The sequence below is a fragment of the Centroberyx gerrardi genome, chromosome 5 (assembly GCF_048128805.1).
Source record: "Centroberyx gerrardi isolate f3 chromosome 5, fCenGer3.hap1.cur.20231027, whole genome shotgun sequence".
NCBI lineage: Eukaryota > Metazoa > Chordata > Actinopteri > Beryciformes > Berycidae > Centroberyx > Centroberyx gerrardi.
This window is the reverse complement of record NC_136001.1, coordinates 12390755-12412886: the sequence shown is the minus strand read 5'-3', so window position 1 is coordinate 12412886 and position 22132 is coordinate 12390755. Positions and strand designations below refer to the sequence as shown.

The 22132-nt window shown below is 37.6% G+C and overlaps 3 protein-coding genes across 3 annotated transcripts; 1 reads left to right on the top strand and 2 right to left on the bottom strand.

Annotated features, from left to right (window-relative positions):
- The first annotated feature begins 1792 nt into the window (after positions 1 to 1792).
- sycp1 (synaptonemal complex protein 1) lies at positions 1793 to 10469 on the top strand. The gene is given in 34 exon segments (XM_078283437.1): positions 1793 to 1882; positions 2197 to 2281; positions 2413 to 2453; positions 2563 to 2727; positions 2876 to 2943; positions 3075 to 3148; positions 3256 to 3314; positions 3441 to 3507; positions 3771 to 3844; positions 3971 to 4079; positions 4753 to 4847; positions 4940 to 5124; positions 5210 to 5277; positions 5362 to 5423; positions 5528 to 5644; positions 5724 to 5867; positions 6030 to 6133; positions 6264 to 6381; positions 6521 to 6591; positions 6675 to 6756; positions 6848 to 6853; positions 6885 to 6941; positions 7029 to 7091; positions 7180 to 7242; positions 7368 to 7484; positions 7569 to 7679; positions 7777 to 7869; positions 7968 to 8042; positions 8166 to 8252; positions 8355 to 8498; positions 9509 to 9580; positions 9671 to 9778; positions 9920 to 9985; positions 10142 to 10469. Coding segments are annotated over 34 exon segments (3081 nt in total). The 3' UTR covers positions 10283 to 10469.
- On the bottom strand, positions 8505 to 12552 carry LOC139915276 (uncharacterized). The gene is made up of 5 exons (XM_071903852.2): positions 12460 to 12552; positions 11379 to 11928; positions 11122 to 11274; positions 10427 to 11029; positions 8505 to 10238 (listed from the first exon to the last, which is right to left on the bottom strand). The coding sequence occupies exons 2-4, from the start codon at positions 11920 to 11922 to the stop codon at positions 10875 to 10877; spliced, it is 852 nt and encodes a 283-aa protein (XP_071759953.1). The 5' UTR covers positions 11923 to 11928; positions 12460 to 12552; the 3' UTR covers positions 8505 to 10238; positions 10427 to 10874.
- Positions 12553 to 13689: 1137 nt separating this feature from the next.
- slc5a8l (solute carrier family 5 member 8, like) lies at positions 13690 to 20732 on the bottom strand. The gene is made up of 15 exons (XM_071903861.2): positions 20379 to 20732; positions 19947 to 20012; positions 19637 to 19688; positions 18995 to 19062; positions 18494 to 18648; positions 17892 to 18032; positions 17673 to 17802; positions 17472 to 17560; positions 17015 to 17127; positions 15561 to 15628; positions 15355 to 15441; positions 14982 to 15175; positions 14141 to 14250; positions 13929 to 14014; positions 13690 to 13809 (listed from the first exon to the last, which is right to left on the bottom strand). Exons 1-15 carry the CDS (start codon positions 20730 to 20732, stop codon positions 13690 to 13692), a joined length of 1833 nt encoding a protein of 610 aa, XP_071759962.1.
- Between the last annotated feature and the right edge of the window lie 1400 nt (positions 20733 to 22132).

Sequence of the window (22132 nt, the reverse complement as noted above, 5' to 3'; positions counted from 1 at the left end):
ACCGGGGATGTGCGCGCCACAACTCCGCGCAGACTTGCCAAAAAGGCGCATAAACAGCGTAAATTTGGGAAAATGGAAAAATCAGCTCTGTCAGTCCCTGCCTATGCCAATGCTCAATGCCCATGTGCAGTTTGAGATTGATTGGCCAACCTGTTGAGGAGCAAAATGGATGCGGACAGACAGACGGACGGACGGACAGAGTTTTCCTCATTCTATAGTAGGATGATTCTGTGCACAGCCTGAGATCCTCAGGCAGGAACCTTTTTTTTTTTTTAAAGATTTGTGGGCAGTTTTGCCTTTATTAGATAGACATTAGTGAAGACAGTCAGGAAAGGTTGGGAGAGAGAGGGGTATGACATGCAACAAAGGTCTTGAGCAAGTAATGCTGTCTGGATCTAAAAGGATATTTTCTTTTTTCAAGTCATGTCTTAACTCCAATTGTAATTTTCAACTGCTTCAATTAAATAAATAAATGAATACATAAATACAATAATAATAAAGACTTGAGTTTTGACGCTGTTATGAGGCAATGGTGACCTTTAACCTTCCCAACAAGGCAAAAACTCAAGTTGTGTGTTGGTCAACAGTAAAAAATCACATAGGCTACATGTGCACCTTTATTGCAAGTTTGTCATTAGCCAGACTAACCTAACATCTGTTTGAATGAAGTTAGTCAAATGAGTTTGTTAAACTGCAGGACGTCCGTGTTTGCTTATTTTTTGTCTTCCGAATTTGAGTTTCCGACAGATCACATGAATGCAATGCTGTTCAACAGCCGACTTGTAAGTCCCGGATGTCGGACTTTCCCGCCAGCACGTGAACGCACCATTATTTCATTTTACTATTAATGTATTACTACCGGTATTTTACCCTTCTGTTTCATTGTCTGTACTTTGTCAGTATTTTATTTCTCTTGATTGTGAAGCACTTGTAATTTTGTTTTGAAAAGTGCTTAACAAAGATTATTCTTATCTTATTATATATAGACACATATGTACTGAAAATGACACATCCATTTTAAGTGATAAACCTATTAAATTATGGACAGAACCTACGAGTCGAGACCATGGGTCCATTATCGGACATTCCCCCGTCTCATACAGCGATGGCATCATTTCCCGTTTCTTCCACACAACTTTTTGATAAGATGTGAGGAGCCCGGAAAATTCCTATAGGTATGTATCCGTACAATGCACATTCCTACGTCAACCTGTTTAAATACAGTGGATTTATCGTTTGTAGCGCGTGCTAGTGTTAATTTCTCCGGAAAAGAACATAACCACGTCAAGAGTGTCCGGTAATGGAGGTCTTGCCACCAGCTGTCCGATAATGGAAGCGGCATGAGCGTGCATTCGCGTCGCAACGCCACTATACACAGGAGAACTCATGCTCGCGCCCGCACACCGTCGTTGAATTTAAACCGTTAAGCCGACAGTGCCGTTGGTTTCTTCTCCTCACTTTTGTTTTATTGCTAGCCAGGTTAAGGTGAAAAGTAAATTTGGGTAATGTTAAAGGCTAGCTAATTAGCGTTACCACTGACAGGTAGATAGCTATTTTATTATTGTTTTGTGGTTTTCTTGAAGTTATTGGGAACTCCTAACACATTAGGTGACGTTGGTTAGCTAGCTAACGTTAGCTATGTTAACTCCTCCAGTGATAGCGTTAGCTAACCACCTAGCCACCTAGCTGTGTTTGAACTAAATTCAGACCTCTTGATATTTATATAGCTAACTATAACCTATGTTAACTTAAATTTAACGCTAACGCTACCTTTGTCGTCCTTTGTTTCAGAATGGAGAGAGGCCGAGGATTCAACTTCAAGCTGTTGGTGCCTCTCAGGGCGAATTCAGGACAGGTCTCTGCTGTTAGACCTCAGGAAATTGTTGAGGACTGCGGTGATTTCATGCAGACATTGCAGCAGGTAGACGACTGTTACCACCCTACTAGTGCTCTTTAAATCTCTAAGGATAAAGTGTAGTCAAGGCAGTGTGATGCTTGTTACATTAACACTGACAAAACTGTCCAGCACAACAATTAGCTAACCTTCAACCAGCAATAACAGTGTTAACTTAAACTTGCAGTCATTGTTTGCTTTGTTGTTAGAATAAAGCATTAATGAATAGAGACTGTTGTAGCCTAGGAGGGTGGAAGCATTAATACCTATGATGAGTAAGCATAACATCTGCTTTCCCCCAGGGTTACAATAAATGTTATGACAAAGAGCAAAGTATGTCCTTCTCCAATACAAGCATGGTTGTGCCAACTAAACCATCCAGACAAGGTATTTTCTATTATGCAGCACTAAGCTGTCATTTCAGGCTACATAATTTCACAATGAGAAGTAGGCAAGGTATCATAAACTTTATTATGAGCATTATAAACTCATTAGGTATTATTCTGTCTCCTCTAAAGATGTGCCCAAGATGAAAGTTTTACCACCAATGGAAAAGGAGGTAAGATATGTGTTGTATAGACATGTGGAGTAGGTATAGACTTGGCCTCTGCAGCCAATGCATTCTAAATTTTGTCAGTTCACTTCCCATTATTGTGCATATTCCCCAGAATAATTACAATCCTGGACAGCTTTATTCTAAGCTGTTTGATGAAGTTGAGAAAATAAAGTGTTGGAAAGTCAAGGTTGACTCTGAGACTGTGCAAAAGGAAAGGAAACTGCAAGAAAACAAAAGAACAATTGAAACGCAGCGCAAAGCCATTCAAGAATTGCAGGTGTGTGCTTCAGTTAGTATGACAGGGTTTCTTTTCTCTCTCTTTTGTATGAAGGGATGATTGATAATATAGTCACACAGCATTCTCTAAGCCCTTTGGTGTGGTTGTATGCGTATTGTTGTATGTGGTGTTTCTCTGCATTTTACAGTTTGGAAATGAAAGTCTCAGTATAAAGCTGGAGGAACAGATCAGTGAAAATGAAGATTTGAGGAACAAGTATGAGTTTTGTTTGGATTTTGTTCTGTTTTAGCCAGGCTAGATAGGCTCAATAAAGGCTTGATAGACCCCACAATGGAACTTTTGGATGTAAATGTTTTGTTTACATAAAGTTCTAATTTTAAATACAGAAACAATGCAACACGCAACTTGTGTACTATACTCAAAGATACTTTCCAACGCTCAGCTGAGAAAATGCATTTATGTAAGTAAAAAGTACTTTAAAATTTGCTACGCAAGTATGCCAAACATTATTTTGATGCAGAAAATAATTACTTAATGATGCATACATTTTTATAATTGTTTTTGTAGTTGAATCTGAGAGAGAGGAAACACATCACCTCTTTATGGAAAATAGTGAGAGTATTCAGGTAAATATCTCTATATCTCCATATAAAAAAGGAAGCTAGGCTTGACTGGTTGGATAGTATTTAGCAAAGCAATAGTACATAAAGTTGGTTGGTGGGTTTACAATTACAAATAATCTCTTTCTGTAGAAAATAATTGCTGCATTCAAGAGCCTTCATATTCGAGTAGAAGCCGATCAACATGAAATGCAGAAAGGTATTTGTTTTTCTGTGTAGGATTATCATGGTTTTCACTTACCCTGGAAAAAACAGAAACTTAAAGACAAATTTTTCAGTCAGGAAAAACATTTCATACAAATAGCAATGATGGCACTTTGATATTGAGTATATCCTTGCACACTTTATTGATAATGTCTTGGAAATGTCAAGGAAAATCACTTCCGTAAAGGACTGAGGACTTTGATTATTGATTAGCAGGAGAACAAGAGTATTAACTATTTGATCTATTTTTTTTTCCAGTCAAAGAGGGATTGCTGCAATTCGAAGATCTAAAGGAGAAATTTGATCAAGAATATAACATGAAACAGGAAGAGGTTAGTACTAAAAAAACAACAACACTCAATTCAAGTCAATTTAGTTGGGTACTCCGTATAACCATGTAGATTTTGGAGACAGGTTATTGAGACTACAGAGTTAAAGAATGGAGAATGCATTTACAGGTTGTAGTGCTTCAAACAAAATTGAAGGATACCGAGAATGAACTACAAAAAGTCCTGCTTAACCTTCATGAAACCCAGGGGAGTTGCAAACAACTTCAAGAGACAGCAAGTAAGATCAAGATAAGATAAGATTTCAAGATAAGCTGCTCTTATGTCAAAATGCATAATGTAAGATTGAGAGTGATTTGTAGTGACCACTAAGAAATGCTAAAAGTAAGCAAAAATATACAAGAGGTGTTGTTAGACATGATGCAAAGCGGCTTTTATAAAATGGCAGCAACTCACCATGGTAATAAAAAAAGAATGAAAATGTTCAATACTAGTACTATACTTAGTAATACTCAGTACTAGTACAATAATAACAAAATAATAATAATTAAATATCTTTCATCTGCCAAGCAACATGATTCTATTATTGGTATGAGTGGTGATTTTTGCTAATATTTAAATTAACCATTATGTGGTCAAAGGTTTGCAAGTATCATGTATTTTACAACAGTGTGACTACAACAAACAGAACTGAGGACTGGAACTATCCGTCTTTACTATCCGTATTACATAATTTATTGCCTATGCAGTGTGTAAGTTCTTTTATAACTTATAAAAATGTCACAAAATATTTAAAAAATAGTCCTAATTATAAAATGACAGGCCTTAATGTCAATTAATCGTATTTACTCCAATGTAGTGAGTGATCAACATCAGTTCTGTTAGTAATTAGGAGGAAAAAGAGGGATGCTATAGATAATATTACCATCAAACATTATTTGCCACCTTTACAGATCAACAATATGAACTTCTCAAAAGCTCAAAAAATGAACAGGACTGCCTTCTTCAAAAACTGCAAACTGCAGAGCAGCTCTGTAAAGAAACTGAGGTGAGCGGTGTTAAGATTCCTGTCATGTTCAATTAAAGTAGACTCTGTTGTGCGCTGTCTACCTTGACTGAATTGTTATCTTTCCCTCAAAGACAAGTCGGGAAGCTATCGCCACAGCACTGGAACAGAGTAAAGAAGAATATGCGCAGATCATCCTCAAGAAAGACTCAAGCTTGCAGGAGCTCAACAAAGTTAAAGATCAACAAGCAGACAAACTGGAGCAGATTCAGACAACCATTCATGAGCTACAAAATTCACTAACCTTTGAGAGACAGAGGTGTGATTAAGCCCTGAAAATTCTCAATATTTTCCAGACTATTATTTTTCATCACATCATGTTCCTGTTATGACTCACTTTCAAGGGCCAAGGAACTTGAGGTTAAACTCATTGCAATCAACAAGGAGCTTGAAAGGAAAACCACACTTATGGGTAAGCCTCACTCAATGAAACAAGTTGATTTTCCATTGACACTCAATTAACTGTCAAGCTGAAAGAAAATATTTTATTCAATAGGAGAAACCATGGAGCAGAGTGCAAAGAAAGATGGGCAGATCAAAATCCTTGAGGATGAACTGGTGAAGTCTTGTATTTCTAGATGCAAGTGTTCAAGCATTCATCATCGTAGAGCAGATCACTACAGCAGTTGACTTTAAGACACTTACATCATTGTTGTTCATAGGACATAAAATCAAAATCCATTGACTCCCTGTTGGGGAAGATTGAAGTTATCGAGGTCAGAGTAGAGGAACTCACAGCTGAGCTTTCAAGGAAAACTGAACAAGCCCGACTTTTCAAGGTGATGCGAATACACACTCCATCTCAGAATACAGATGTTTGAGTTTATCCAGTAATTTAGTGCTGATGATTTAAAAAAGATATGCCCCATTTTTTCAACTTTATTTTTGTTGACACAGAATAAAGTTGAGATTGCCTCTGCTGAAAAGAATATACTAGAGAAGGCTTGTGAGGCAGCTGAAAAGGCACAAAAAGATTTAAAGGAGAAGGCCAATACTTATGAGGTTTGGTTTGACAATTTTTTTCTCCTTTACCTACAGTCTCTAACTCACTGTGGAATTTGTTATTGGGAAATCATTTTTATAGTGAATAAATATTGATAGATATGTTAAGGACTTACCATATTGCGTAGCTTCACCATGTTATGTGTTTTTTTTCACCCTCAGATCAAAGTACAGGAGATGGAGGGGCAATTATTTAATGAGATGAAGAAAAATGAAGCATACACCTTTCAGATGGAGCAGCTGAAGAAAGACATCATGCAGCATGAGTGAGTTCTTAAATAATCATTCTATAATATTTGCTACAATGTTACAGTCAATTATACTGTTTTCTGTCTTAATGTCTACAGTGAATAATTATTTGTATCGTAATAATGTTTAATGTGTCTACTTGTTAAGAGTAAACTACAAAGAGCTATTGTCAAGCTTTAATGAACTTCAGTCTGAGAAGAAGACCATTCAAGAGCAAATTGAGAGTGGATCCTCTGAAGCAAAAGCTCTTGAGAAAAACCTGAAGGTCTGAACAAAAATCAAATGTGCTAATCCATTTTCAAGCATAGCCGTTGGAGGCATTCAGGACTAATGCACTTTTTTAAGTGCTGTTTTTTTATTGTATTGTATGAATGATAAATGATGGAAATGCTTTGACTGATCAGGCCAGTGAGGAAAAGGGGATGAAGATCACAAAGGAACTTCAAAGACTTGAAGAGGAAAACCGATGTTTACGGTCAGTTTGCGTTTTCTAGATCTAAAGATTTGAGACATTGTACAGTTTGGTAGATTAAAATTTGTCTGATTTTCATTAAATAGAGAAGAAGTTGACTCACTGAACACCAAAATCCATGACAAATATGAAGAAACTGAGAACCTGCAGAAGAACATTAAAGAAAGGGTAAGTATGTCAATTAACACTTGTTGTTAATACTATTACAAACCCAAGGGGCCGTAAAGGTGCATGTAGTTCTGCCAATAGTGTTGCTAAGTGTTGAGTCTCGTGCTTCTTTTCCTTTCTAACGTGAGCATTTGCAGGAGGAAATCACAAAAAAAGTAAAGCAGATCAAAGAATTGGAAGCAAAGGTGATAAAAAATCAATAAGATGCTTTTATTATTGTTATTATTATTGGGCATTTTCTAGAACTAATACAGCAATTGTTTGCTTTTTAGCTGTGCAATCTCAAGACAAAATTTGAGTCTAAAGCTAAAGCCCAGGAGAAATGCCAAAAAGAGGTTTGTAGTGGCTATGAAACTAAAGATACACACTACATACAATGACATTGTTATTTATTTAGCTAACGGTTCTCTTATGTATTTTCAGAATAAAACACTTAAGAAACAAATAGCAAAAGAGACTACGAAATCCAGTCAACTTGAAAATGTGGTATAGTAATGATTTTTTCCCCCTCTAGTTCTCAAATCTTCACAATGATACTATGTACTTACACTTAAAAGCGCACCCCCATATAATGCAAATGCCTGTTTTTGTTTGTTTGTTTTTTACTTTAGATCAACAATCTCAAAGAGGAGTCCCATAACTGTAAAAGACTGAGTGAGGAAGAACATCAAAAATTGCTTGAGGATCTTGGGTCCAAATCAACCTTTGCAGCAGAGCTTCAGGTTGAGGTTACTGTTGTAATTTAATGTTCTTTTGGCACATTTTTAGTTACACAAAAAAAAAAAAAAAAACTCAAACACATTCTCTTATAGGTACAAAAGCTCAGATGTGCAGCTGCAGAGGCCAACAAGAATAAGGAATATGCAGAACTGAAGTGCCAGCACAAGACAGCCGAGATGGTTGCATTGATGGAAAAACACAAGGTAAGGTCATCATCTTATCTGGAAATACTCTTTAATAGCATGGCTGTCAATCAAAACACATGTTGCATTGGAAGGAACTTGACTTTGTCGTTGCTAGAGCCAGTATGACCGAATGGTGGAAGAGAAGGATGCAGAGCTTGATGAGAACAAGAGAAAAGAAATGGATGCTGTTGCTAGTAGGACGTCCCTGGTATGATGCTGAAAAAAGCATAAAATGAAAATTTGATTGAAATTAAATAATGAATACATTAAATACTAACACTGTCAACACTGAATTATTACCATCAGGAGTTGGAGCTCTCACAGAGTAAGACAGAAAATGATTGCCTGAAAAAACAGCTGAAGAAAGAGATGACAGAGAAGGTAAGTCTTTCATCTAGTTGGCATCAGTTACGAATTCTTTCTGTTTTCTTCTGAAACAATCTCTGCTTACTACATTTTGAAAGACAATTCAGTCTTTGAGAGACATTTTTCATTGGCTACTAGGGAAACCTGCAAAAGGAGATGAATGATTTGAAGAAAGACATTTCATCCATGAAAATCAGTCAACAGTCAGAAGCAAAGAACAAGCAGGTAAAATATGTAGAACAGAAAATAAGAAACCACTGAATAACAGGTTTGTTGTGAAAAAGAATTGTACTGCACATTCCCTATAATTCATTTTTAAACTTTTAGTCACCAGAATCAAACTCTAATGAAGCAAGATGTACAGAGACTCCGAAAGAAATGTCTGTAAAGAGGCATGTATTTGACTTCAAGACCAGAAAATCTCCCAACTACAGCAAAGACCATGAGAGTACTGCAAATACAAAGATGAATGTGAGTTAAATTTATTCTACTGAAAAGTTGTTTTTAGATTTAGCAGCTAGTGTCATTTCAAGCACATCCTTCATTGTTCAGGTGAATTGGAAATGAAAAGAATTAGTCTGTTTATTTTGCATAAAATAGTTCTACATGGTTACATTTTAATTCACCACTGGTAACCTGCTTGCTTTCTCATAAAGTTTGATTATGACTGCCATCATAATTGGCATTGTATGTTTCATGCTGAAGGAACCTGAGACTCAAGTTGTCAAAACCCCACTTTGGAACGTTACCAGCAGAGCTGGAGCAGCATCAAAGGTTAAGGTAAAAACAAATGTATTTTTTTTTAAGTATTTTATATTCACTCTGCTTTTATCCATTTTTTGACCATAATCCCAAGGTATTACCATTCATATACAATTAGTAATTATATAAAACACAAAAAAAATTCTAGAAATTTGCTTTTAAACACTAATTTTAGAGTAGAGGTGATATCCAGCATGTATCTTAATACATACAGCAACCTAATTCATATAGATATACAACACTATTTGTGTGTGTCGTGTGTGTGTATGCATGTGTGTTTGTGTATGGGATGTGTATTGTACAGTGCATTGACACTAAGAAGTGTTACTCTCATTTTGTGTCTCTATGGTGTTGCAAAGCGTGCATCAACTCGATACACATATCACTGTAGCCTATTAGTGCACGACGCTGCATAGTATTCAGTTGCCAGGAGACAAGGTTAACAATGTCATAACTTGTGTGCAGCTCTATTATCACAAGATTGTTACTAAGTGTAAATAACATTTTATGTCTTCTGTGCCAAAGGAAACTGACACTGAATCCATCAAAACTCCATCTGGAACAACACCAAAAACCAAGGTACAAAACGATTTATTCCTAAAGTGAATGTTTACTAAGCAAGCTATGATTTAGAGACCATTATACCATAGTTTTCATGTTGTATATGTTGTACAGCACTGATAATAACTCAGACTTACATTGTTTGCCTTTTGTATAAGGAAATTCAGAAAGACCTCAAAACCCCATCTAGGAGTACCACAAATAGGGTTGGAGCAACACCAAAGATCAAGGTAAAATCAGATCATTCAGACATTTCCTAAAATGCTCCTGTTTGATTTAGTTATCTTTTTCTGAGATTTACTCTTTCAATTCCCTTACAGTCCTATAGAATAAGGACACCCCCTTCTACTGAAAAATTAGCACCTTGGAGGAAGGGCACCATGGAGCTTGACCCCAAGTCTGACAGCTCTGAACAAAATGATCTCTTGGTGAATAGTACTTTTTATGGCTGAGGGTTTATTTAGCCAGAGGTTTATCATCAACCCAGTTCATGTAGTGAACTTTGATTGATCAATGTGTGTAACATTGGCAGAAGAACTAATTTGATCTTTTGTTCCTCTTCATGATAGACCTTTGCAGATGCACCTGAACCCAGCTTTTCTGCTCCACACCGCAAACTCAACATCTCCAAAAAGGTAATATGAGCTTATTGATCTAATATTAATCAAAAAGAATGTTGTTGCATTTAAAGAAGACGGTCAGATTGTGAAGAAGTTAGCCACTAGCATACATATTTTTATCAAGTAATACTTGGTAATTTACATTGAAAAATTGGATCAATATTTCTTTAGATCCAGAGCCCTGTCATTCATAAATCACCAGGGAACTCCTTGAAGCTGGCTGCAATAAAAAGGATGAGAGATGCTGGTTGGACTGCTGCTACTGGCTCTGACAAAAAGAAGAAGACGACTAATGAAAAGATCTTTGCATAGATAGTACTCTTATGGATCAGATAGACACTTAGTAATAATAGATAAGTGTAGGTGTTCATATAAATTCCAGATTTGTTTCTAAACATTCATGTGGCATCATAGGTGGATTTTAGGTGACTGTAGATGCTGGAAGAAGTTACTCACCCTCCATATTTTGAAGTTTGAAGAAAATTTTCCTTTGCTGTTGTTTTGCAACTACCAATTCACCAGATATAGAATCATTTACCATTGGTGGTGTTCTTGTAAAAGTTCATGCTGCATGTGCTTGCTCCAATGTTGTTTCTTTGTAGCTATTTTGCACAAATTCATATTGTTGGTATGTATATTCATTCTAAATTGCTATGTTCATATATTCATTATATTTATGTATGCTGTTATTGTAATACAAGATAAAGGGGTGTTCAAGTTCCTTAGCATTGTCCTTGTTTCAATATTCCAGCCATCATAATTTTCCTTTCATCTCAGCCATTAGCCTCTCCGTTATGTTTTGAAGTTCACAGTTGTAGAAATCCCAGTCTTGAAAATAGTACTGAATAGTTGATGAGGAAAATCGATTGGTTTGTCCCATTATATGCCTGTCAAAGGTGACATCTTAAAATGTAGGAATCCTCTCATCCTCTTCATGAAGGAACTCAAGGCAGAATTGAGATTGTTCTGTTGTGGCTGTTGGTTGATTGTCAAAGATTGGATGGCCATCATAAAGTCCTCCAGAAATTACGAGCGTGTCATCTTCTGCTACGAATTGATCTGGTGAAAATTAAATCGGTCTTTTTAGCCGCTAATAATAGACTAATGAGTTTGTATTGATTGCATGATGAATGGGGGATTTAACTCCTTACCTGTGTCCTCGGTGTTGTATAGAGGTTGATGCAAGTATTGGATTCTGTGTTTGCATCTGTGGAACGTGTACACAACCAGGCTGACAGCAAACACTCCAAGTACAACGCTGAAGAGAATAGTCATATTCTTTTCTGAATTATTCAGTCCCAAACCTAGTAATGCAGGAAAAAATGAAGAAAATAAGGTAATTTGGCAGGAGGTAAATAGAATAAAAAATGATAAAACAGCAAATAAGAATATGGAGCCTGTATCTTACCTTGTGTGGCATTGTGCACTGAATCTGAGGTTGTACTGACAGTCGGAGATGAATTTGCAGTCGAATTGAATGTAGTATCAGGTGTACTGGTATTATCTACAGTTGTCTGGGTTGCTTGGGTTGTCAGCACAGTGAAGGTTGGAGTTTCAGTGCTGGGGATTGTGGTCGTCAAGGATGCACCATCTGTTGCAGAGGTCCAGATGGCTGTTGACTGAGTCGTCTGGGGGTGATTTGTGCTCTCAGATGTTGCTGTGGCCTTGGTGAGTGCTGTATCATCTTGGGTAGTGCTGGCAAAGGGAGTTGTGCCCTCAGTCAAGGTTGAGATAACTGTTGCAAAGACTGTCATACCATCAGCGGTGGTGTTAGATGGAGCTCCCATGGCAGTGGTGTGTGTCAAGTTTAAGCTAGGAGTTGACATTGTAACTGTGCCAGTCAAATTGGCAGCCAAATTCAAACCCCCTTCTTCTGATGGTGGTGTAGTTGTAGCGAAAGAAAGGGTCAGAAGGCAGCATGCCAGAGGAACAAAGTTGGTATCCATGGCCATTGAGTTCTGTACTGGAAAACAGAATAAAAACATGGGCTCACCCTCAAGTAAAAGAGCAAATGTTGTAAAGACTACATTGGTAAAGGACACCAAGATCAAACATTAGAACCACCGAACTGTTTAAGGGCAACAATCCTTCCCTTAGTAATATGCAGCAACAAAATCTAGTCTGTGTTTACTCTGTATTTAAGCCTCTTCAAGCTTGCACAATCAAACGTGACAAGTAGTGACCCTTTGTAAGTATGTCATCTCCAGTGTATCTTCAAAGATTTCATTAAAATGATATTTGCAGCAGTATTTGACTCATATTTTGAAAGCTGGTACACCCTAAATGCTCTTCTTGGCATTAAAGAGATAATCCATATCAACACTCTGAACGTTTGTAGTCATAAGGACTATAATATTTCTAATCTATCTCTCAAATGAAAGCTTGTCAAAGCCAAAGCCTTGAAATGAATATACAGTATATGTTTTCAATCTCTATTACTAATCGTTTTGCCAAGTCATTGCCACGGACAGATGAAATATTCAGCTCACCTTGCTCTGTCTGCGAGAGTGAAAACAGGAACTTTGTTCACTTCCCTGAAAGTCATTCACCACCCCCTTGATATGACAGCTTACTCTCCACTCCCTACGCGCCAGAAACAGCACAAGGATTGTCTTCCTGGCATCGAGGCAGGTAAAAGTGGGCAGGTCAGTTCTTTGTAAACTTCCTCTATTGTATGTTGCCAAGGAGACAAGCAACAAGGTTATTACCCTGACCAAAGCTCGCTCGCTTGCTCTCTCTCTCTCTCTCTGTATCTCTCTCTCTCTCTGTCTCTCTCTCTCTCTGTGTGTCTCTGTCTTTCTCTCTCTCTCTGTCTCTCTCTTTCTGTCTCTCTCTCTCTCTCTCAATTTCAGTTCAAGTAAACTTTATTGGCACGGATGAAAGTGAACAAGGTGGGAAATTAACACCCGCCACTTCAAGAGAACCAATAGTGCCAAAGCATTTAAGTACATCACAAAGCAAATAATGCATTATATTTACCTTAGAAGTACATCATAGACATAGATCATTTTAAAAAACTAAGTTTCATTGTTTTTTTTCTCTCTGTCTCGTCTTTCTGGCATGCCCTCTGACATTCATTCACTCACGTTCTCTGTATTGAATGATTGTGTGTGTGTGTGTGTTTTCAGTCAACACTGCTGAACTTTTTACAAAGGATTTATTATCAGTAAAGGTTGTGACTAAATTGCACAGGAAGTGAATAAAGAATGAACCATGTCCATATAAAACTAACAAGGCATAACAAATGCTCTAAAACTTCTCCCCCGAAAACAGTAATATCATCATACATATTGTAAAGCAAAAAAAAACACAAAATTACAATATGCCTCAAATATACAAGCATTTGTGTCAGCATGAATAGGCAAGAATGAATCATTTTCCATGTTGCAGCATGACTGGTTGTCAAGAATGAAGTAATTTGATTTGTATTTGTGAACTGACATTAAACAAACAAAATATTTTATTTGATGCTTATTTGATATGAAACAAAATATACAGCAATTTTGCATATTAGCAACATGTTTCAAATACTCCAAAATTTGTATCAATATAAACAGGCACATCTTAGAGTTAAAATGATTTGTTGTTGTGACTTAAATGTTCCACTGGGTTGTAGCAGCAAAACCATTGTGGGTTGTCATTTATATGTTTATGGAAAAAGTGTTTTGTCCATTAAAAATGTCTCTCTGAGACTGGAACAGTATACTGACATAGCAGCATTAAAATTTAGTGACTTTTTCAACATCTTTATCCATTATGTCAAAGCGCGAGTCTGTGAATTGAGAGTTGTCAGCTCCCATGTGGAGATCCGTGGAATCCTTTTCCATCAAGTCTGATGCCTGTTGTGGGTTGAGAACATAAGCAGCATATCAGTAACTTAAAAAATACTGTGTAGTTCTGTGGGTAAAACATCTTCAATCTGTCTCCAATTATCTGACAAGAGCAACAATCTCTTTACCTGCGAGTTACTGCAGCAGTTGAAACAGATGAGGTCACGTTTCGTCACAAACAGATCAGAGCTCAGCTTCTCCTGTTTGCATCCACCTAAAGAGAAGTAAATAAGTAATCACGTAACTGTAATGGCTTTTCATATTGAACGGTTATTAGGCTAAACCGGTGTTGACCTGTCTCTGCAGTGGAAGCGGGAGGCAGAGGAGGAGGATGGCTCACCTGTGATCATGCTCACCAGCAGGCCGGTCACCATTGTGCTCAGGACGCCCAGGAGACAGAGGTAAACGTAAGACAGAGAGTACCAGGTGTCTGCCAGCGCCGGCCTGCCACTGAGAGACAAAACAAATAATTTCACTCATCACTCTTGTGACCCAAACATTACCAGATCTGTTGTTCCACACTTGTCTTGGTGTAACAGTGACAAGAGCACCCTTTTTCATCTATGATATATACAGTATATACACTGTAAAAAGTTGGGACGCACCTGATTGAATGTACTATGTGTTTACTTATCTTAAAGCCATTTTGATCTAAAGGCTTATTCTTAAATGCTTGAAATTTAGTTTTTTAGACAAATGTAAATAGTGAAGTTGATGCCTATGTATGAATTTCTTTCCAAAGCCTTTGCCATGACATGGCACTCTGAGATGATTTGTAATCGCTTCCATCTGTTTAGCCATCATCAAGCGCATATTATATGTGAGACAATTTCCTCTTTGTGAGCTTCCTTACACTGATGAAGGTTGTAAGGCCAAAATGCGTTGGGCACAGTTTTCTTTTTTTTTTTAAAAATGAATAGCCAAATAAAATAAAAGTCTTTTTAAACTTTTTTGGGAGTGGCTCTTTTTCCCCCCTATCTTGGTTACTTTAAAGTTGTACTCAGGAGATTTTATTCAATATTCACTAGATTTTTAGTCCATATTCATTAATTTTAATAGCTACAACGCACTGATCTTTGTTTTCATTTGCTACATAATATGATAATGACTATTCCTACTTACCATGACCGTATTACGTTCTTTACTAACGTACGTTTTGAGGTGGCTGTAATGTGACTCACTCATCCTGAGGGGTTAATGTTACTGGACTGGTCCAGGGAGCCAACGTTGTGTAGTTCTGGCCCATTGTGTTGTTGCAGCCTGCGGTGCTGAGTGGGAGGGGTTTCGTCTTTTCATCTGTGGGAGGGTAAATCTGGGATCCGATGCCTGCCCACAGAGTCAACACAAGGCCGATGATCAGTCCCACAAGTCCGCCCTGCAAAGTAAATATGATACCCCACCATGTTAGACTGGATTTACTCTGATTCTTAGATGTTTACAGGGATTTATTTATGTAGCAAGATTTTAAGTGCTGTCAGAAAGATTCTATTTAGGAAAAAAAAACCTCAAGGCATGGTTGTGCTAGTGAATATACTTGTGATAGGGAATACTCACTGTTGAGTTTGTTGTGCGGAAAAACATGCCTAATAGGTAAAGACCAAGAAGAGGCCCACTGATCATTCCGAATACGGACAGAGCTGCCTGCAAATAGAAAACTGTCAGGAGGAACTGGGTGTGATTCCTAATATTCAGCAGTAGGTGGTGCTGTAGAGCAATAAATGGCTGTAGTTGTGTTGCTGCGTGGCGTTAGAGAGGCTTACTTGCAGAATGCTTCCCATCAAAGAAGCAACTCCAGCCATCCCAATACACAGGAAACCAAAGAACACACCTGGAATTTGTTAAGATGACATTAATTGATTTCCATAAAATAAACATTCTTAAAAGCTGAGCAGAAATCTGGCTACTGCATGAAATTTTGAGTCATTTTTTTGTTTCTACATGGGGTTTTTAATTTTAATATGTGCATATTCAAACTATCGCATTTCAAAATGCCTTTTTTGAGAGTTTTTTTTTTTTTTTTTAGATGGAACTGAAATCTGAGTTTTCCTTTAGTCTTTAAACACAGACCTGCTCTTTTGGGGTATGAGCAAGTAAATCCCACAGGGCTCAATGTATTTCAAAATGAATTATCTTAATAACAATCCTTTTCTTTCTGACTCTTTCTCACAAATGCACTCCCATATGTATTTAAATTCAATTAAACAAGCTATAAGTAAACGTTAACATACATGAACAATTGTGGCCTTGTGTACAAACGCCATACAAATCGACAGGAAGCAGTGTTTACATTAAATTGAATGGGACAAAGGTACATTCTGTCTTCCTCAGCTTTCACACACAAAAGGCCACACCCAGGACAACCAGCTCTTACACATCTCAAATAAATTCATAACCTCCTAGTTTATGCAAGAGCCTGTATCAGCATTTTTAATGTTGATTTCACTTAATTAAACATGATTCTACCATTAAGCATAGTTTTTGCATGATTCCCTATAAAGCACTCTGTAAACTCTGCTTTAGGAAAAGTGCTGCAAAAATGAAGTTTATTACAATTATTTTATGTTCATTTCTTATTCCCTATTTCTCCTACTCTCTCTTTATTGCAGTGTAATTGCATGGGATTTGCTTTGGGTTTTTTTCAGCTATCAGATTGTCTACTGTTTTTTTTTTTTACAAAAACACATTATCTATCATGTCATAACTCACACACAGTGAAACTGGTAACCCGTGTAACTGGCTGCTAAGAATAACATGATAAGATAATGGTTGTATCTTGTAACCCCAAAGGAGTCATACTGTGCAGTGATTACTGTTGGGCTCAGGATAGTAATATAGATGAATATAGCTACATTATAAAGTGTCTGACGTATTTTTCTTGAAAATTTATATCAGCTTGACTCATTTCTTGACATTCCACTTTTCTAAAACACATGACCATTCTGGGAATACTATGGAAGTATGTTATTTATTTACATTTACTGGGTGCTGTGGCTTTCACTCCTGCACTTTTAATACGGGTTGTTTATGATGCTGGCAAAGTTGACATTTCAAGCATATTCTACTGTTGCATTCATTGTAAGTCACCAGAACCAGCCAAATCCCTAAAATATAAATGTAAAAATTCTCAACATTCTCAAATTATATTTTTACTTTTTTCAGTTCTGCGATTAAATCAATTACCACTGAAGGATACCAACGTCAGAGCACAACTTACTCAGACCCATGTTGAGCCAGGACACCTGTTTCTGTGTCAGGTTTTTCCACAGAGGAAGAATAAAGTCCTCCACAGTGACAGCAACGAGGGCATTAATGCTGGAAGACACAGTGCTGAAACAGATGCAATGGTAGTCTTTGAGCTACTGAAAAGAAAGGTTGATGCATTTGGATTAAAGATTAGATTAGTTGCATGTAGTATGTAGATAATGTGTAGCCTTTTGTATTCAAAAATAAATAATAATGCTGATTAATGGTAAAATATTTTGCATTAGTCAATGGAACAATGACTTCTTCTCAGAAAGGAACATGACCAGAAGTCGTATCAGGTCATGCTTTCCTTCCCTGTGTCCCTTATCTATTAGGACACTTTGGCGTAACACTTTTCTTATCTAGTGCAGCATGCTTACTTTGATGTGAAAGAATGAAATTTTGCTTGTTTGTCTCTCAGGCCTCACCTAAGGGTCCCGCTATATGCAGCAGCCACAAATAAGCCAGGGACTCCAGGATAGGCTGCCAGAATATCCATCACAAGGTAGGGAAGCAGCTGGGTTACAAATATATGCACAATTTTTACTGTCACCCATAATGTTTGGTTATATAGTGCTGTGTAGTCCATCTGGTTATGCATAAAGAGACAATTGCTACATCACAGTTACCTGGTCAGGGGCGCCTATATCACCATTAGTGAGCGGGTCACAGTTCTTGTAAATGGAGAACATGGTGAGGCCAGAAAACACAGCCAGACTCACAGTTAGACATAAGCCAATCATGTTGACATATAATGACCTGCGAGAGGAAAAACACAATTATCTAAGACTTGTCAGTGTATGCAGCATTAGTGATATTTTATTTGTATGGCGGGCAGAAACACTCACATCTTGGCATGTGTTAAGGTTTTGCAGGAGATGTAGCGCTGCACCTGGGACTGGTTGATGGAATAGATGGACGTCCACATCACGCTGCCGCCAACCACAATGGTCCAGAAAGTGTGACGCTTCAGAGGGTCCGGGTCAAAGCTGGGATAAAAGGTCAGCAACTCTTGAAAGAATATTGAAGGTAATCTGTGGTGACATCTACATTACCCAGATATTTGGAATGACACTGATCCAAAATTATAAATCTTGTCTCAATAGGTGTACTTCAGGTTACTGATGTTGAGTCTTCTTGATCATCATTGTGTGCAGACCTGGGTCAAATAGTATTTTTGAATACTTTCCATAGTTTGTTTACTTACTTTGCTGCCAGTGACGTTTCCTGCCTAAGACACTACATGATGACACACTAATGAGTGATGGAAAACTTAGACAATTACAGGAAAGTTGATTAAATCTGCCTATGTTTTTCTGTCACTGACAACTTATCAGACACTATCTGAATTGTCCTGATTAGGGAAACCCCACCCATCTGGTACTCCAATAAGGTTAAAAGAAACTCTAAGAACAAATACTATTTGACCTAAGTCTGCTTGCGCGCTTACTCGAATGCGTCTAGCCGGCCTCCATGACCAGCGTCTTCCCAAATCTTCCCCAGGCCTCCCTGCAGCACAGCTCCCCTAGCGATGACAGCCACAAAACCTGCCAGCATGATCACCATCTGCAGCACGTCCGTCCAGATCACCGCTTTCAGCCCACCCTGAAACATAATCAGTGGAATCAACTTTGCACAATTACACATTATCAAGCAAACCATAATATACATACAGTACATTTAACATGCAGAAACCAACATTAGATCAGATAGACTATCTTTTGTATGAGCCAAAAACCAAAATAAGTGGATGATGCCAAAGTGTTGTCATAATGAGAAACACATTATTGTTAGTTTAATAGTTTGAGATAAAAAAAAATTCTGATTAATGATTTAAAGATATTTTGCTTTTATTTGAGTTTGTCATGCGAGTACACTATTGTCACTATTTTTACACGATTGAATACATAGATCATTCATTCAGTTACATTGTACAATGCATACTACCAACCAGAGTGCAGTAGAGGATGCACACCACTCCTGTAGCCACCAACACTCCCCACAGATCAAGCCCAGTGACTGAGTAACAAGAAAAAACTCCATTATAACTCATGTATCAAAATAAGACTATTGAGTCATAACATTGTGTGACCCTTTTAGTAAGTTCAAGGCAAAGTCTCCGTAATCTCTCTTGAACCAGATACAAAGTCTGTATTATCCACCTTTTTGTAGCATAGGTTTGTGCTTTATCATGTCATTTATTCAACCTTTATTTAAACAAGGACAGAGTGAGCTCTCTTGTACAGGTTTGCCCTGTGTACTGGCTAAACAGAAGAGAGAAAGAAAAAAAGTGTATGTTTTACATGAACATATAAAATCTGTTATCAGAAAATGTATCACATGATTGCAGATAATTCAGTTAAGATAAAACATGCCCCAATTCTTGCTTTATCTTGTTTTCTGATTACTTAAATTATGTAAGATTCAATATGCTCAGGCAGCTTTGTGGCCCAGTGGAGAGGCTGTATAGGTGCAAGGATGGGGAATTGCAAATGGGAAAATCAACAAGAAAAAAAACACATGTGCTTATAGGGAACTAAAGTATCATAAACAATGCTGCTATTGTCAAAACAGACCATGTATCAAGACTTACTTTGATTCAGTGCAAGAGCTGGGGCATAGATGACCAAACCAGTGTACAGGGCCTGAGAAAGATGCCACCATTAGTTGATTGGATGCAAACAAACATGTGATTCACGTTAATGGTTTGTGGGAATTGGTTTTAAGATTCAAATTTACATAGTCAACAAGGAAAAAGACAGGTGCTGTTTAATATTACAAATTTGCCATATTAAGCGTGGATGTTTGTCCCACTCTTCATCTTTTTGCCTTTTTGTTTTTCATTATCTAAACACAGACGCCATTTGAATATTCTCTTTTTGATGAAATGACGTTGTAGTTACCGTTTGTATGATATACATGGTTGTTCCAATTAACCGAATGGTCCTGTTGAAGCGCATCTCCAGGTACTACAGAGGAAAAGGAAACCTAGACAGTTAGACACCTTTAAAGTGATGATTTACAACCCAGCAGCACACAACAGCTTTAGGTTTTTCTTTATTCCTGTTTTTTTACCCCCAACTCCCACCCACCTCTTACAGGAAACATTTTTATAGTATTTGGATACTGTGCAACTCTTTAAAGCCTTAAAGCCCTGATCACTTCAAACCACCAAAACCGCCAGTTACACAAGATTAATAATTAGCCACATAAATTTTTTTTATCAACAAAGCATGCCTGCTCTTTTGACCTTTCTACTGTAAATCCATTTTCTCTCACCTGCCACCCAGCCTTTGTACCATAGTTATAATTTACAGTCTACAATGTCTCCTTACCTCGTAGGTGCTGGTGATCCCCAGTCGATAGAAAAGGGGGACAAAGATCTCAGCAGTGACGGTGGACATGATGGCATAGGAAAAGCCAAAGAGCCAGAAGGCTGCTCCAAACCGGTAGGCCTCCGCCGGTGTGCCAATTACCGTGATGCCAGACATGAAGCTGGCAGTGAGCGACATGGCAACCGGCACAGCTGTCATTTGACGTCCACCCAATAAGAACTCCTCGCTGGTTGTCTCCTTGCGGCCACGGATGGCCTGGAAAAGGCCGATGCCAGCAGCTGCCAAAATTGTTCCAGCAAACACCACATAATCCCACACAGAGAAGGAGGCCACTGGACCGCCAGTACCAACCATGGTTAATCCAGCAGAAAGATCCTCCTTGCACTTATCTTCTAACTGCAGTTAAGACTACTTAAATCCAACAGGTTTCCTGTATTATGCAATCTTGCTAATGTTTAATTTTCTCTTTCGAATTCTCTTGACAATCTACTCACAATTCAGTGTAAAGACAATGAAATTACACGCACAATAGAAAGCTGTAACTTCAATCAACTAATAATTGCAAAAATGCACACTAAAGAGATAAAGAAAAAATAGATTTTAGACTACGAATTGTTTAACAAATATTAAGTCAACTGCACAAAAACTTCAAGCTTCAAAGTTTTACCTTGAAACCTACAAAAACCAATAGGAAAGTCCGATAGAAGTTTTTGGAAGTTTAGTCCTCTTTTGTTGTTTACAGCTTTCCCAATCTAACTATCAATAGAGTCCCTTCCATACTAACAGGAAACAATCAGATACCTCAACTACTCCTCTTGCAGCTGCCAGGAGCCTGATCCATCCTCATGGTGTCGGCAGACTATAAAGATTAGTTTAGTTTAGTTAATAATCCATCAAGGACACACGATACTGAAGTTGGTCACAATTTTCCTTGATTGTAAAAAGTGAGGATCCTGTAGTCTGTACCAGTTATATTGGTGCTGTTCTGATGGTAAATAGGGGACCTTGTGCAGTCAAGATGTCTCCATTCTTTTATGCAATGAAGTGGTAAAGTAACATGTCATGGAGTGCTATTTATTTTGTCCCAGACACGCTTACTCAGCAATAGGTGATGTTAGAGGTTTCAGAGGACAAGACAAGTCAAATCTTTAAGATAACTCCAGAGGTGTTTGTTAGGTCACTGCTCCCACTGACACATCCCCTTGCATGTGTCAAAAATTACATCTCTCATTTCTTTACTTAGCACTTCAGTATCTTAAATATTCATTCAGAATCAGAAGTTCACTAATGAACTAAATGTGACACCTACTAAATGATTGCAGGCCACAAAGTAAACCTCACTGTGAATTATTGTTGAAGTTATTAGTCAAAAATTACTATCTAGACAATATTATCTTTTTTGACGATAATGTGGATATATAACATTTTGGAATGAAATTCTTCACTTGTAACAGCTATTATCAGGAAGCACTGTCTCTGTACAATAGAGTGGTTACCTGTAATATTAGCGGTGGAGACTCAAGTCACATGCCTTGGACTCGAGTCAGACTCGAGGCAGAATTTTAACTGCTTGAGACTTGACTTGATCCATGAAGAGAAGACTTGAGACTTGACTTGACTTAAGAATTTAAGCTTATTCTGCAGTTGTCTGCATTTTAAGTCACTCTGGATAAGAGCATCAGCTAAATGCCTAAAATGTTAATGTAAAATGTCATATAGTGTTACGTAAAGGTGAAATAGAGCTGGAGAAAAGG